At 51.9% G+C, this 16,496-nt stretch overlaps 1 protein-coding gene across 1 annotated transcript in view; it reads right to left on the bottom strand.

The window, feature by feature from the left end:
- Positions 1 to 11,080, bottom strand: part of parp1 (poly (ADP-ribose) polymerase 1) — a 67,521-nt gene extending 56,441 nt beyond the window's left edge. The window contains exons 1-2 of the mRNA XM_087984170.1: positions 10,922 to 11,080; positions 1,772 to 1,934 (exon numbers count right to left, since the gene is read on the bottom strand). Coding sequence (XP_087840296.1) covers positions 1,772 to 1,934; positions 10,922 to 11,035 — 277 coding nt within the window. The 5' untranslated portion in view covers positions 11,036 to 11,080. The remainder of the gene's footprint in view (positions 1 to 1,771; positions 1,935 to 10,921) is intronic.
- Between the last annotated feature and the right edge of the window lie 5,416 nt (positions 11,081 to 16,496).

A 16,496-nucleotide genomic window follows, 5' to 3' on the forward strand; every position in this document is an offset into this window, starting at 1 on the left:
AGATACCTGTAAGAGGGTAATGAAAAAGCAGGGAGGTCTTGTGGTGGAATGGGTAATGTCTCTCCCTCTGAGCCAATCCCACACCGCCACTTACTGGCTGAATTGATTTTCGACCCGCAGAGTACACCTCACCTCAAGGCAGGTGGGAAAGGCCAGGGAGTCATTCCACAGAAACCAACAGGTCAGGTGAACTGGCCATGCTAAATTGTCCACAGTTATTAGGTGCATTAGTCAGAGGAGGATGGGTTACTCTTCGGAGGGTCGGTGTGGACTGGTTGGGCCGAAGGGCCTGTTTCCACACTGTAGGGAATCTAATCTAAAAGAAAAACCACTGCAGAATCTAGCCCAGAAGAGCAGACCAATCCAATGGAAGACCATGACCCAACCCGCAGATGGGAGGAAAGACAAACATACAGTCAAAGAGCAGGGGGAGTGAGACTAGTGGGAGAGTTTGGGAATGACAGGCTCAATGGCCTCCTATTTCTGTTGTTATTATTCTGTAACTATATGGGAAGGGTGTAAATGCAGGTTTAAACATGTCTCCCCACTGTCTGCACAAGGTACTGAGTAAAATAAATCTCAGTTTGTAACTTAGAATCAATCCACCAATGAGGCTGAGCCCAGAACCCAAGGGTCACAATATTGGAAGCAGAACAAAGTGGTAGGACAGGGAATGAAGCCACAGGCAGGAACAGAATGTCTGGTCTACGGGTCTCAAAGGGAAGCCAGGGAGCTGGGGAATAATTACAAAAAGCCCTTATCCTCCTCAGGCCCTGGGCATGGTCTGTGAAGTGGGATAGATTGGGTGTGAGAAATCCGGGCACTCTTACCCTGGACTTGTCCCATGGAAATTCAGATAGCACTGCACTTGAAAAAGACAACGGATGATAATTTACTTCAGAAAAATGTAGCCGATTTTGCATGCTTGAAACATCATGGAAAGCCCAACGTCTTTCGAGTTGATTGAAGTGTGGTGTGCATCTCAGTATGATCAGATGTTCTGTGTGTAGGACAATGGGACTGACAAACCTAAGATATCAGGGACCTCAAAGGCAACAAACTGTTGAGACAAATATTTTTAAATTACTGATCACTAAACATGCTAACAGTGAGGAACCAGGAAAATAGCTCCCAAACTAGGGCGAGGTGTTCCATTTGTTTCAAAATCATGTGGATCAATCTACTATCTTGAACTATTTATCCAATTAAAATCCACCAAAGAATTAACGTTCTCAACCTTCGTAAAATAACAAAACATTTCCAATAAAAAAATCAAGCGACCTAAATATAAAAGCCGGGAGGGGAGGGTGAAACATGAGCAGGTTCGAGGAGCGAGATAACAGGTTCTGTCTTCATCCTAATTTAATTTAATTTAATTTGAAAGCTAAATCAAGAGAGAGTAAAATGGAAGAAGCGAGAGACCGAGTCGGTCAGGGATAAAAGACTGAGTGAAGTGATAGTGCAGGGAGTAGATTTGGAATTCCTGTCCCATTCTCCCTGTGTCTGCGTGGGTTTCCTCCGGGTGCTCCGGTTTCCTCCCACAGTCCAAAGATGTGCAGGTCAGGTGAACTGGCTGTGCTAAATTGCTCATAGTGTTCAGGGAAGTGTAGGTTAGGTGCATTAGTCAGGGGAAATGTAGAGTAATAGGGGAATGGGTCTGGGTGGGATACTCTTCAGAGGGTCAGTGCGGATTTGTTAGGCCAAATGGCCTGTTTTCACCCTGTCGGGATTCGATGATTCTAAACGCGGAAGCAATATTAAAAAAAGGTACCTCCTCCCGTCCCGCCAGTTTCGATGGCCTTTTTAATCTTCTCTTGGTCATCCCAGCGAAGGTCTGATAATCCGTCCACGTCCGAGGGTGACACAACCCGTGCTCGCTTCCAGAAGCAGGCGTAATGGTGCCAGTGGGGTACCTTTCCATCAAACATCGGTGACTGTAGGGGAACAGGTTTCACATGACAGTCAGACTGGGAGAACAACAGCAGCAGGATGGAAGGGGGGGGGTGGTGGCTGCAACTTGGGGTCAGTGTTTCTCAACCAGTGGAGGCCCAGTCGAGTGGGGGATGAGCACAGGAGGCCAAGCACCTTTTGAAAGGTGGCGACAGTGGAGTCTTTCAGCATTTCTGAGGCGGGGGAACTGGGAAGTAGGCCCTGGAGAAGTGACGGGGTGAAAGGTTATGGAGGTAAAGGAGGACAGGGGTGGGAACATGGAGTTCGGATCAGCCATGATTTTATCCCAGGGCACAGTAGGCTCGAGGGGCCGAATAGCCTCCTCATGGCGTGGATGTTAGCCTAGGGTAATGGGCCCGGTGCTGCACGTCCTGAAGATGGGAGGAGTCAGGCACGTGCACAGGACGGTGTCAGTGTTCCCTGTTGGATAAAGTCTCCCTGGCTGTGACCATACTGAGGCTGAAGGTCCCTATGTCCAGGGAAGCCAGAGACTGGGAGTCAGGGAGAGGGAGGGCAAAGGCCGTGAGCAGTTCAATGGTAGGTAGCAGGAGTTGGAAATGGGCTCAGGATCCCACCTCCCTCGGTGACGTGGTGCTGTCAGGGACAGTTTCTGTGCCTCCCGCTCCTGACATTCCTGAGAAACAAAGCAGTGTCAGAAAGAAACAAGGATCAGCAGCCCATTCGGCCCTTCGTGTCTGCTCCACCATTCAACATGATCATGGCTGATCCTCGATCTCAACGTCCCACATTCTCTCCATACCCTTTCAGCCTTAAACTTTAAAAAATTAAAATCAATCTCAGACTTGGATATATTCAGTGATTTGGTCTCTACAGCCTTCTGTGGGACAGAATTCGACAGGTTCACTGCTGAGGGAAGATATTTGCCCTCATCTCCTACCCTGTATTCGGAGACTACATTCCCTCGCTCTAGCCTCCAGACAATGCAGAAGCCTGAACACATGACCAGTAGGTTTAAGAACAGCTTCTTCCCTGCTGTTATTAGACTGATGAATGGCCTCGAACTTCAAATAAAGTTGACCTTGTTGATGTTGATCTTGCCCAGTGCGTGTCCCGTGTGATGTAATCTGTATGTCTTGCTCTAAGATTTTGTTCACCCTATGATCTGTACGTCCTTGCTTACTACTGCTCACAAACAAAGCTTTTCACTGTACTGAGGCACATGTGACAACAAATCAAATCAAAACATTTCGTTAATACAGGCCCAGTGACCAATCTCTCATCACACGACAGTCCTGTTATTCCCATTACCAACCCAATGATTCTCCACTGCATCCTGTCTCTCCCAAGGATGTACTTTCTCAGATTGTAGACCACAGTACTCTCGGCCTGGTCTCACTAAAGTCCCATGTAGCTGGAGTAAGACGTCCCTCCTTCTGAACTCAAATCATCTTGCAATGCACACCAATACGGAGGAACCTCGATTATCCCAATGGCACAGACGGGGAATATGTTTGGATAATCTAACAGCAGATAACACTGTTTGGCCAAGCACTGGGACGTTGCAAAATTCGGATAATCGAATGCTGGATAATCGAGGTTCCTCTGCATACCGTTTGACATCCTAACTGCTCCCTGCATTTACATATCTCCTTTCACTGACTAATGACAGTCCGATCGCTTTGTACATCCATACTTTCCCCTACGCATCGCTATTTAAATGATTCTCTTCCTTTCCAATTTTCACACTGGATTATACAGCTTCACATTTGGCGATGCCATCCTGCATCTGCCACCTGTTTGCCCGCTCACCCAATGAGAGAGCGGGCATGTATATGAGAGAGAGAGAGGGAGCGCACGCATGACAGAGTGGGCATGTGTATGAGAGAGGGTGCACACGCATGACGGGGGGGAGAGAGCAGGCATGTGTATGAGGGGGGGACAGAGCACATGCATGACAGAGAGAGCGGGCATGTGTATGAGAGAGAGAGGTAGCGCACGCGTGACAGAGAGAGTGGGCATGTGTATGAGAGAGGGAGCACACGCATGACGGAGGGGGAAGAGAGCAGGTATGTGTATGAGATGGACGGAGCACATGCATGACAGAGAGAGCGGGCATGTGTATGAGAGAGAGAGAGGTAGCGCACGCATGACAGAGAGAGTGGGCATGTGTATGAGAGAGAGAGGTAGTGCACGCATGACAGAGAGAGTGGGCATGTGTATGAGAGAGAGAGGTAGTGCACGCATGACAGAGAGAGCGGGCATGTGTATGAGAGAGAGAGGTAGTGCACGCATGACAGAGAGAGTGGGCATGTGTATGAGAGAGAGAGGTAGTGCACGCATGACAGAGTGAGTGGGCATGTGTATGAGAGAGAGAGGTAGTGCACGCATGACAGAGAGAGCGGGCATGTGTATGAGAGAGAGAGGTAGTGCACGCATGACAGAGAGAGCGGGCATGTGTATGAGAGAGAGAGGTAGGGCACGCATGACAGAGAGAGCGGGCATGTGTATGAGAGAGAGAGGTAGTGCACGCATGACAGAGAGAGCAGGCATGTGTATGAGAGAGAGAGGTAGTGCACGCATGACAGAGAGAGTGGGCATGTGTATGAGAGAGAGAGGTAGTGCACGCATGACAGAGAGAGCGGGCATGTGTATGAGAGAGAGAGGTAGTGCACGCATGACAGAGAGAGCGGGCATGTGTATGAGAGAGAGAGGTAGTGCACGCATGACAGAGAGAGTGGGCATGTGTATGAGAGAGAGAGGTAGTGCACACATGACAGAGAGAGTGGGCATGTGTATGAGAGAGAGAGGTAGTGCACGCATGACAGAGAGAGCGGGCATGTGTATGAGAGAGAGAGGTAGTGCACGCATGACAGAGAGAGTGGGCATGTGTATGAGAGAGAGAGGTAGTGCACGCATGACAGAGAGAGCGGGCATGTGTATGAGAGAGAGAGGTAGTGCACGCATGACAGAGAGAGTGGGCATGTGTATGAGAGAGAGAGGTAGTGCACACATGACAGAGAGAGTGGGCATGTGTATGAGAGAGAGAGGTAGTGCACGCATGACAGAGAGAGCGGGCATGTGTATGAGAGAGAGAGGTAGTGCACGCATGACAGAGAGAGTGGGCATGTGTATGAGAGAGAGAGGTAGTGCACGCATGACAGAGAGAGCGGGCATGTGTATGAGAGAGAGAGGTAGTGCACGCATGACAGAGAGAGCGGGCATGTGTATGAGAGAGAGAGGTAGTGCACGCATGACAGAGAGAGTGGGCATGTGTATGAGAGAGAGAGGTAGTGCACGCATGACAGAGAGAGTGGGCATGTGTATGAGAGAGAGAGGTAGTGCACGCATGACAGAGAGAGTGGGCATGTGTATGAGAGAGAGAGGTAGGGCACGCATGACAGAGAGAGTGGGCATGTGTTTGAGAGAGAGAGGTAGTGCACGCATGACAGAGAGAGCGGGCATGTGTATGAGAGAGAGAGGTAGCGCACGCATGACAGAGAGAGTGGGCATGTGTATGAGAGAGGTAGGGCACGCATGACAGAGAGAGTGGGCATGTGTTTGAGAGAGAGAGGTAGTGCACGCATGACAGAGAGAGCGGGCATGTGTATGAGAGAGAGAGGTAGGGCACGCATGACAGAGAGAGCGGGCATGTGTATGAGAGAGAGAGGTAGTGCACGCATGACAGAGAGAGCGGGCATGTGTATGAGAGAGAGAGGTAGCGCACGCATGACAGAGAGAGTGGGCATGTGTATGAGAGAGAGAGGTAGTGCACGCATGACAGAGAGAGTGGGCATGTGTATGAGAGAGAGAGGTAGTGCACGCATGACAGAGAGAGCAGGCATGTGTTTGAGAGAGAGAGGTAGTGCACGCATGACAGAGAGAGTGGGCATGTGTATGAGAGAGAGAGGTAGTGCACGCATGACAGAGTGAGTGGGCATGTGTATGAGAGAGAGAGGTAGTGCACGCATGACAGAGAGCGCGGGCATGTGTTTGAGAGAGAGAGGTAGTGCACGCATGACAGAGAGAGTGGGCATGTGTATGAGAGAGGGAGCACATGCATGACGGGGGGGGGGAGAGCAGGCATGTGTATGAGAGAGGGACAGAGCACATGCATGACAGAGAGAGCAGGCATGTGTATGAGAGAGAGAGGTAGTGCACGCATGACAGAGAGAGTGGGCATGTGTATGAGAGAGAGAGGTAGTGCACGCATGACAGAGAGAGCGGGCATGTGTTTGAGAGAGAGAGATAGTGCACGCATGACAGAGAGAGTGGGCATGTGTATGAGAGAGAGAGGTAGTGCACGCATGACAGAGTGAGTGGGCATGTGTATGAGAGAGAGAGGTAGTGCACGCATGACAGAGTGAGTGGGCATGTGTATGAGAGAGAGAGGTAGTGCACGCATGACAGAGAGAGCGGGCATGTGTTTGAGAGAGAGAGGTAGTGCACGCATGACAGAGAAAGTGGGCATGTGTATGAGAGAGGGAGCACATGCATGACGGGGGGGGGGGGAGAGCAGGCATGTGTATGAGAGAGGGACAGAGCACATGCATGACAGAGAGAGCGGGCATGTGTATGAGAGAGAGAGGTAGGGCACGCATGACAGAGAGAGCGGGCATGTGTATGAGAGAGGTAGGGCACGCATGACGGGGGAGAGTGTGGGCATGTGTATGAGAGAGAGCTCGTGTGTAAGAGAGAGAGCACACGCATGTGCGAGAGGGATGACGCATGTGTGTGACAGCGAGAGAGGGAGCATGCTTGTGTGCACGCACGTGTGTGAGAGAGAGAAAAAAACAATTCAATGCCTCATCTTAGTGACAACACCTCCAGCAGTGCAGCACTCCCGCAGCACTGCATTGGGAATGTCAGCTGGGATTACACTCTCCACTACCTGGAATGAGGTTTGAATCCATGCCTTTCCGACTGAGAGGCTGCCCATTCAGAAAAGTTGGAATTCTAGCTGCTGAACAGATTTCAAACAGAGGACTCCTTTTAGTAAGTACAGCTTATGGAAGGGGAAGAAATAGCGGGGGCGGGTCGACAGATGGAGAGTGGTCTGGGACCTGATCTTTTTACCCAAAGATTCAGTTCATCCAGTCTGCCACGTCTTCATGTCCGAGTCAATCTCATGAAATCAAAGACAAGGCATGAATTATTCAAAGTAATACATTGTGTGATCCCGTTACATCAGAACAAGGGCTTCCTCTGTATCCAGGTCACGCCAGGCCATCCATTATCGGATCAACCATCGGCCTAACTTCTCCCTCACAAAATGGCTACAACATAAAACGTCTCACTCTCAGGAAACGCAGCACATGGACTGGCTGATCAGCTCAGTCACACAACTAACCTCAAACAAATATTGTCGTGGTCTCTGCTTTTGTCACTAACTCACAAACCTCCATGCGTTTCCCCTGAAGGACAAATCTCACAACCACCACCAACAGTCTGGCTGGGTGCCACACAAATGCCAAGTCCTTTCTGCAGAAGGATACAAGCCTCTAGGAGACTAAACACAGCAGGGAAATCTGCCTCTCAGTCACAGTTTCTTCAATCTATCCCCATCTGGGCAAGAAGTCTTGTAATTCACTTCTGTGTTCTCTCCAACGCGTTCCCATCTTTCCTATAACGTGTTGTATGATCAGGGTTCAAATTAAGTATGCAAGTAGGTGACATTGGCTCAAAGCTGAAGCAGTAAATTCTGCTCCCACTACCAACAACAACCTGCATTGACAGCGAATCTTTACCACAGCTGAAGGTCCAAACAAACCCCAGGATTCACATTCACACAACGGGCGCAGAGAAACGAAACAATTAGCTAGCTGAGGTGCTGCAGGGTGGCTCAGTGGTTAGCACTGCTGCCTCACAGCGCCAGGGACCTGGGTTCAATTGCAGCCTCGGGTGACTGGCTGTGTGGGGTTTGCACATTTTCCCCGTGTCTGAGAGTTTCCTCCGGGTGCTCCGGTTTCCTCCCATAATTCAAAGATGTGTAGGTTCGGCGAATTGGCCATGCTAAATTGTCCCATAGCGTTCAGGGATGTGTAGGCTTAGTGCACTCGTCTGGGGTAAATGTAGGGGAATGGGTCTGGGTGGGTTACTCTTCGGAGGGTCGGTGTGGACTTGTTGGGCCGAAGGGCCTGTTTCCACACTGTAGGGATTCTACGAAAAGGTAGTCAAACAGAAAGGGAGAGAGTTAGAGGGATTTCAGCCACAGAGACCATCAACAGGAGTAGGCTGTTTGGTCCATCGAGCCTACCTGGCCATTTAATAGCTGATCAGACATTTCCCACGTCCACTTTCCAACCCTGTCCCCATAACCTCAATTCCTCAACTGATCAAGCATCTCAGCATTTGATATCCACAAGGACTCTGTCCCCAGGAGGACTTTGTCTCGGTGGTAAAGACTTCACGACCCTCTAAGGGAATAAATTCCTCCTCATACCAGTCTTAAATTGGTGCCCCTTTCTCCTGAGACTGTGCCCTCTGATCCTAGACTCTCCCATGAGGGGAAACATCCTCTCAGCATTGACCCTTAAGAATCTGATTTGTTTAGCGAGGAGGGGTTCAGGACCTGAATTATCTTCTGCCTCACACACAGCGAGCAACGGAGGTAAAAACTCAGCGAAATGTGCGGACCTTCAGGTGGGGCTGCAGGAATGCACCAACAGCCACGGGCTCAATGGCCTTGGGGTTGGATGATCAGACATCTTGGTCCTGAAGGACAAAGCAGGCTCGGGGAGGGGGGGTTACTTAAATGGCTGACTCCTGCTCCCATTTGCCTGTTTGTAGATTTACACTCTCTTCTTTCAATCCACTCTACTGTATTTGCTGCTCACACTGTGGTTTCCTCTCCACTGGGGCCTGCTTTGCAGACACCTCTGTTTGTCTATGGGCATGATCCCGAGGTTCCTGCGGCCATTTTAACTCCCCACCTTGCTCCCACACTGACACCTCCAACTCCTGCCCTTTGTTCCAATGTTCAACTTGGCACCTTAAGAGACTTCCACACTCAACAATCTCGGAACGTGTTCCTGTCTCTCTCCATCCCGCTCCCGTTTCCTTTCCTTATGTCGGCCTTAGTCCCCACTCCACTCAATTTGCTTTCTGAAGACGATTGTCCACAATTCTCTTTCACTGTCCCATTATTACTCCCTGAATCACTGAAAGACAGGTCATCTGGTGTTTCCCGTCTTGTGCCCCATCATGTTCCACCCAGATCCTGAAAACCTTCCTTGCGTTACATTAGTCAGAGAGGAATGGGTCTGGGTGGGTTACTCTTCGGAGGGTCACTCTTCAGAGGGTCGGTGTGGACTTGTTGGGCCAAAGGGCCTATTTCCACACTGCAGGGAATCTAATCTTACCTAGCTCTGATCAAACGCTGACCTGTGATTATTATCTGAGACCTACAGGGAGAGGCTGAATAGACTGGGCCTATTTTCCCATCGGAGTGGTCACCTTATAGAAGTGTATAAAATCACAAGTAGCAAGGACAGATTGAGTAGTCAAGTTCTTTTCCCAAAGGGTAGGGGAGTCCAAAACTAGAGGGCATAGGTTTCAGGTGAGAGGGGAAAGATTTAAAAGGGATCCAAGGGGCAATGTTTTTACGCAGAGGCTGGTGGCTGTATGGAATGAATGCCCAGGAAAGGTGGAGGAGACTGGTACAATGAGGGCTGATGAAGAGCTTATGCCCGAAACGTCAATTCTCCTGTTCCTTGGACGCTGCCTGACCTGCTGCGCTTTTCCAGCATCACACTCTCGAGACTGGTACAATTACAACATTTAAAAGGCATCTGGATGGGGACATGAATAGGAAGGGTTTAGATGGATATAGGCCAAAGCCTGGCAAATAGGACCAGATTAGGATATCTGGTCAGTGGGACCGAGATGAACCGAAGGGTCTGTTTCCATGCTGTGTATACCTTTATGGAGAAAGTGAGGCCTGCAGATGCTGGAGATCAGAGCTGAAAATGTGTTGCTGGAAAAGCGCAGCAGGTCAGGCAGCATCCAGGGAACAGGAGAATCGACGTTTCGGGCATAAGCCCTTCTTAGGCTGAAGATGGGCTTATGCCCGAAACGTCGATTCTCCTGTTCCCTGGATGCTGCCTGACCTGCTGCGCTTTTCCAGCAACACATTTTCAGCTGTGTATATCTTTATGACTGGCTGAGCACGTCTTGATTTTGTATCTCAGACCTCAAACTTCCAGTGATATTGTTTTGCTTTTAACAGTACACTTGTATTCCCCTGCAATATTCCCAACCCCTCCGTCCACTTGCATCGTCTGAGCCACAAAACTCCAGGTTCAAGTCCCAGCTGATCCAGATTTGCATCAACAATATTTCTGAATTAAAAAATCTAAAAAAATTCCCCTCAGATTCTGTCCATGCAGTGAACCGTGCAAGAACTTGTGTCAAGGAAAAAGCAAATGGACTGCAAGATTTCGCCAGAGGACGACCACTCTGAGCTGTGGATGCTGTTTGATCTCCAATGTGCTGTTTTCAGTACAGGTTTCAGCATCTGCAGCAATTTGCTCCTAACACTCTGAGCTCATGTTAGAGTTCAGTCTGCAAGGTGGAGATGGGGAAATCACTGAGATTTTACAATTACCCAGCTATGCACTGGAAAAACCACGCTTTCGTTGTTAATATTTAATTGCTGGAATAAGTACTTTCCAAAGAGCATCAAGCAGGATGGGAGTTGCAACGATTGTTTTTTTTCCCCCCACTACAATGAATAATGCAGGTTGCAGGCGGACCTACTTTCCAATGAGTCATCAGCAAAATGCAGGCACGCTGAATAAAAGGGGGGGGGGGGGGGGGGGGATGCAAAACGTGCAATGATCTGAAGCAAGATAAAAACCGATGCATTTGCAAAAGAAGGAGGAGAATGCATGACCCCCCCCCCCCGGCCCCAGTATTGCCTGAACCTGCAGCACGAGGCCTGCAAGCTGCAGCCAGGGAGACAAGGGCAGGCACCTCGCCCCCTCCCCTCAGGTCCCCACAGCGGCCCACTCACCTGCACCATGATGGCCAGCCGCAGCGACTCCTTGGCGATGCTTTCGCCGCATTTCTTGCAGGAGGCCCGTCCGCTCTTCGCGTACTCCGCCTTGAAGAGCTTCTCCTCGGCCATGGCGGCGCGGGACGGCAGCTGCGCGGCTCCGCCTGGAGGAGGCAGCACCGGCACCGCGCGGGGAAAGGGAGGGGCCAGGGAAAGGGAGGGGCCAGGGAAAGGGAGGGGCGGGCCCAGCATAGGCGTGATTGACAGGGGCACGTGGGCAGTGCGTGATTGACAGGGGCACGTGGGCACTCAGTGATTGACAGGGGCACGTGGGCATTGTGTGATTGACAGGGGCACATGGGCACTGTGTGATTGACAGGGGCACGTGGACACTCAATGATTGGCCGAAGCACATGGGCACTGTGTGATTGACAGGGGCACGTAGACACTCAGTGATTGGCCGAAGCACATGGGCACTGTGATTGACAGGAGCACGTGGGCTCTGTGTGATTGACAGGAGCATATGGGCACTGTGTGATTGACAGGAGCACATAGGCACTGTGTGATTGACAGGGGAACGTGGGCACTCAGTGATTGACAGGAGCACGTGGGCTCTGTGTGATTGACAGGAGCATATGGGCACTGTGTGATTGACAGGAGCACATAGGCACTGTGTGATTGACAGGGGAACGTGGGCACTCAGTGATTGACAGGAGCACGTGGGCACCCTGTGATTGACAGGAGCACATGGGCACTCAGTGATTGACAGGAGCACATGGGCATTGAGTGATTGACAGGGGCACGTTGGCACTCAGTGAATGACAGGGGCACGTGGGCACTGTGTGATTGACAGGAGCACATGGGCACTGAGTGATTGATAGGATCACATGGGCACTGAGTGATTGACAGGGGCACGTGGGCACTCAGTGATTGACAGGAGCACAGGGGCACTGTGTGATTGACAGGGGCACGTGGGCACTCAGTGATTGACAGGGGCACATGCGCACTGTGTGATTGACAGGGTCACTTGTGCTCTCAGTGATTGACAGGAGAACATGGGCACTGTGTGATTGACAGGGGCACGTGGGCTCTCAGTGATTGACAGGTGCACATGGGCACTCAGTGATTGACAGGGGCACGTGGGCTCTCAGTGATTGACAGGAGCACATGGGCACTGAGTGATTGACAGGGGCAAGTGTGCACTGTGTGATTGACAGGGGCACGTTGGCACTCAGTGATTGACAGGAGACGTGGGCACTGTGTGATTGACAGGAGCACATGGGCACTGAGTGATTGATAGGATCACATGGGCACTGAGTGATTGACAGGGGCACGTGGGCACTCAGTGATTGACAGGAGCACAGGGGCACTGTGTGATTGACAGGGGCACGTGGGCACTCAGTGATTGACAGGGGCACATGCGCACTGTGTGATTGACAGGGTCACTTGTGCTCTCAGTGATTGACAGGAGCACATGGGCACTGTGTGATTGACAGGGGCACGTGGGCTCTCAGTGATTGACAGGTGCACATGGGCACTCAGTGATTGACAGGGGCACGTGGGCTCTCAGTGATTGACAGGAGCACATGGGCACTGAGTGATTGACAGGGGCAAGTGTGCACTGTGTGATTGACAGGGGCAAGTGGGCACTCAGTGATTGACATGGGCATGTGGGCACTGTGTGATTGGCAGGGGCACGTGGCACTCAGTGATTGACAGGGGCATGTGGGCACTGTGTGATTGACAGGGACACATGGGCACTGTGTGAATGACAGGAGCACATTGGCACTCAGTGAGTGACAGGAGCTCGTGGGCACTCAGTAATTGACAGGAGCTCGTGGGCACTGAGTGATGGACAGGAACACACAGGCACTCAGTGATTGCCAGGAGCACATGGGCACTGAGTGATTGGCAGGGTCACGTGGGCACTCAGTGATTGACAGGAACACACGGGCACTGCGTGATTGACAGGGGCACGTGGGCAATGTGTGATTGACAGGGGCACATGGGCACTGTGTGATTGACGGGCACGTGGGCACTCAGTGATTGACAGGATCACGTGGGCACTGTGTGATTGAAAGGGGCACATGGGCACTCAGTGATTGACAGGAGCACATGTGCACTGTGTGATTGACAGGGTCACTTGGGCTCTTTGTGATTGACAGGAGCACATGGGCACTCAGTGATTGACAGGGGCACGTGTGCACTGAGTGATTGACCGGGGCACGTGTGCACTGTGTGATTGACAGGGGCACGTGTGCACTGTGTGATTGACAGGGGCAAGTGGGCACTGAGTGATTGTCAGGTGCAAATGGGCACTGTGTGATTGACAGGGGCACGTGGGCACTCAGTGATTTACAGAGGCACTTGGGCACTGTGTGATTGATAGGAGCACATGGGCACTCAGTGATTGACAGGGGCACGTGGGCCCTCAGTTATTGTCAGGAGCACATGGGCACTGTGTGATTGACAGGAGCACATGGGCACTGTGTGATTGACAGAGGCACATGAGCACTGTGTGACAGGGGCACCTGGGCACTCAGTGATTGACAGGTGCACATGGGTACTGTGTGATTGACAGAGTGACGTGGGCTCTCAGTAATTGACAGGAGCACGTGGGCACTCAGTGATTGACAGGGTGACGTGGGCTCTCAGTAATTGACAGGAGCACGTGGGCACTCAGTGATTGACAGGAGCACATGGGCACTCAGTAATTGACAGGGGCACATGGGCACTCAGTGATTGACAGGGGCACGTGGGCACTGAGTGATTGACAGGGGCACGTGGGCACTGTGTGATTGACAGGGGCATGTGGGCACTGAGTGATTGTCCGGAGCAAATGGGCACTGTGTGATTGACATGGACACGTGGGAATTCAGTGATTGACCGAAGCATATGGGCACTGTGTGATTGACAGGAGCATGTGGGCACTCAGTGATTGACAGGGGCATGTGGGCTCTTTGTGATTGACAGGAGCACATGGGCACTGTGTGAGTGACAGGGGAACGTGGGCAGTGTGTGATTGACAGGAGCACATGGGCACTGTGAGATTGACAGGGGAACGTGGGCTCTCAGTGATTGACATGGGCACTGTGTGATTGACCGGTGCACGTGGGCACTGTGTGATTGACAGGGGCACGTGGGCACTGTGTGATTGACAGGAGCACATTGGCACTGTGTGATTGGCAGGGGCATGTGGGCACTCAGTGATTGACAGGAGCACATGGGCACTGTGTGATTGGCAGGGGCACGTGGGCACTCAGTGATTGACATGGGCACATGGGCACTGTGTGATTGACAGGAGCACATGGGCACTCAGTGATTGACAGGAGCACAGGGGCACTCAGTGATTGACAGGGGCACGTGGGCACTGTGTGATTGACAGGAGCATATGGGCACTGTGTGATTGACAGGAGCACATGGGCACTGAGTGATTGACAGGGGCACGTGGGCACTCAGTGATTGACAGGAACACACGGGCACTGCGTGATTGACAGGGGCACGTGGGCACTCAGTGATTGACAGGGGCACATGGGTACTGTATGATTGACAGGAGCACATGGGCAGTGTGTGATTGACAGGAGCACATGGGCACTCAGTGATTGACAGGGGCACGTGGGCACTGTGTGATTGACAGGAGCATATGGGCACTATGTGATTGACAGGAGCACATGGGCACTGAGTGATTGACAGGGGCACGTGGGCACTCAGTGATTGACAGGGGCACATGGGCACTCAGTGATTGACAGGGGCACATGGGCACACAGTGATTCACAGGAGCACATGGGCACTGTGTGATTGACAGGGGCACGTGTTCACTCAGTGATTGACAGGAGCATGTGGGCGCTGTGTGATTGACGGGCACGTGGGCACTCAGTGATTGACAGGGGCACGTGGGCACTCAGTGATTGAGCGGAGCACATGGGCACTGTGTGATTGACAGGTGCATGTGGGCAATCAGTGATTGAGCGGAGCAGATGGGCACTGTGTGATTGACAGGGGCACGTGGGCAATTAGTGATTGACAGGAGCACATGGGCACTGTGTGATTGACAGGGGCACGTGGGCACTCAGAGATTGACAGGAGCACATGGGCACTGTGTGATTGACAGGGGCACCTGGGCACACACTGATTGACAGGGGAACGTGGGCACAGAGTGATTGACAGGGAGATGTGGACACTGTGTGATTGACTGGAGCACATGGGCACTGAGTGATTGATAGGATCACATGGGCACTGAGTGATTGACAGGAACACATGGGCACTGTGTGATTGACGGGGCACGTAGGCACTGTGTGATTGACAGGAACACATGGGCACTCAGTGATTGACAGGGGCACGTGGGCACTGAGTGATTGACATGGAGACGTAGGCACTGTGTGATTGACAGGAGCACATGGGCATTGAGTGATTGATAGGATCACATGGGCACTGAGTGATTGACAGGGGCACGTGGGCACTCAGTGATTGACAGGGGCACATGCGCACTGTGTGATTGACAGGGTCACTTGGGCTCTCAGTGATTGACAGGAGCACATGGGCACTGTGTGATTGACAGGGGCACATGGGCTCTCAGTGATTGACAGGAGCACATGGGCACTCAGTGATTGACAGGGGCACGTGGGCACTGAGTGATTGACAGGAGCACATGGGCACTGAGTGATTGACAGGGGCACGTGTGCACTGTGTGTTTGACAGGGGCAAGTGGGCAATGAGTGATTGTCAGGAGCAAATGGGCACTGTGTGATTGACAGGGGCACGTGGGCACTCAGTGATTGAGCGAAGCACATGGGCACTGTGTGATTGACAGGAGCACGTGGACACTCAGTGATTGACAGGGGCACCTGGGCAGTGTGTGATTGACAGGAGCACATGGGCACTGTTTGATTGACAGCGGAACGTGGGCAGTGTGTGATTGACAGGAGCACGTGTGCACTGTGTGTTTGACAGGGGCAAGTGGGCAATTAGTGATTGACAGGAGCAATTGGGCACTGTGTGATTGACAGGGGCACGTGGGCACTCAGAGATTGACAGGAGCACATAGGCACTGTGTGATTGACAGGGGCACCTGGGCACACAGTGATTGACAGGGGAACAGGGGCACGTGGGCACTGAGTGATTGACAGGGGCACATGTGCACTGTGTGTTTGACAGGGGCAAGTGGGCACTCAGAGATTGACAGGAGCACATGGGCACTGTGTGATTGACAGGGGCACCTGGGCACACAGTGATTGACAGGGGAACAGGGGCACGTGGGCACTGAGTGATTGACAGGGGCACATGTGCACTGTGTGTTTGACAGGGGCAAGTGGGCACTGAGTGATTGTCATGAGCAAATGGGCACTGTTTGATTGACAGGGGCACGTGGGCACTCAGTGATTGAGCGAAGCACATGGGCACGGTGTGATTGACAGGGGCACGTGGGCACTCAGTGATTGACAGGGGCACATGGGCACTCAGTGATTGACAGGAGCACAGGGGCACTGTGTGATTGACAGGGGCACGTGGGCACTCAGTGATTGACAGGGGCACATGCGCACTGTGTGATTGACAGGGTCACTTGTGCTCTCAGTGATTGACAGGAGCACATGGG

This window comes from Chiloscyllium plagiosum, unplaced genomic scaffold (genome assembly GCF_037043375.1).
Source record: "Chiloscyllium plagiosum isolate Xiang-an unplaced genomic scaffold, Cpla_swu_hap1 HiC_scaffold_3, whole genome shotgun sequence".
NCBI classification, from domain to species: Eukaryota; Metazoa; Chordata; class Chondrichthyes; order Orectolobiformes; family Hemiscylliidae; genus Chiloscyllium; species Chiloscyllium plagiosum.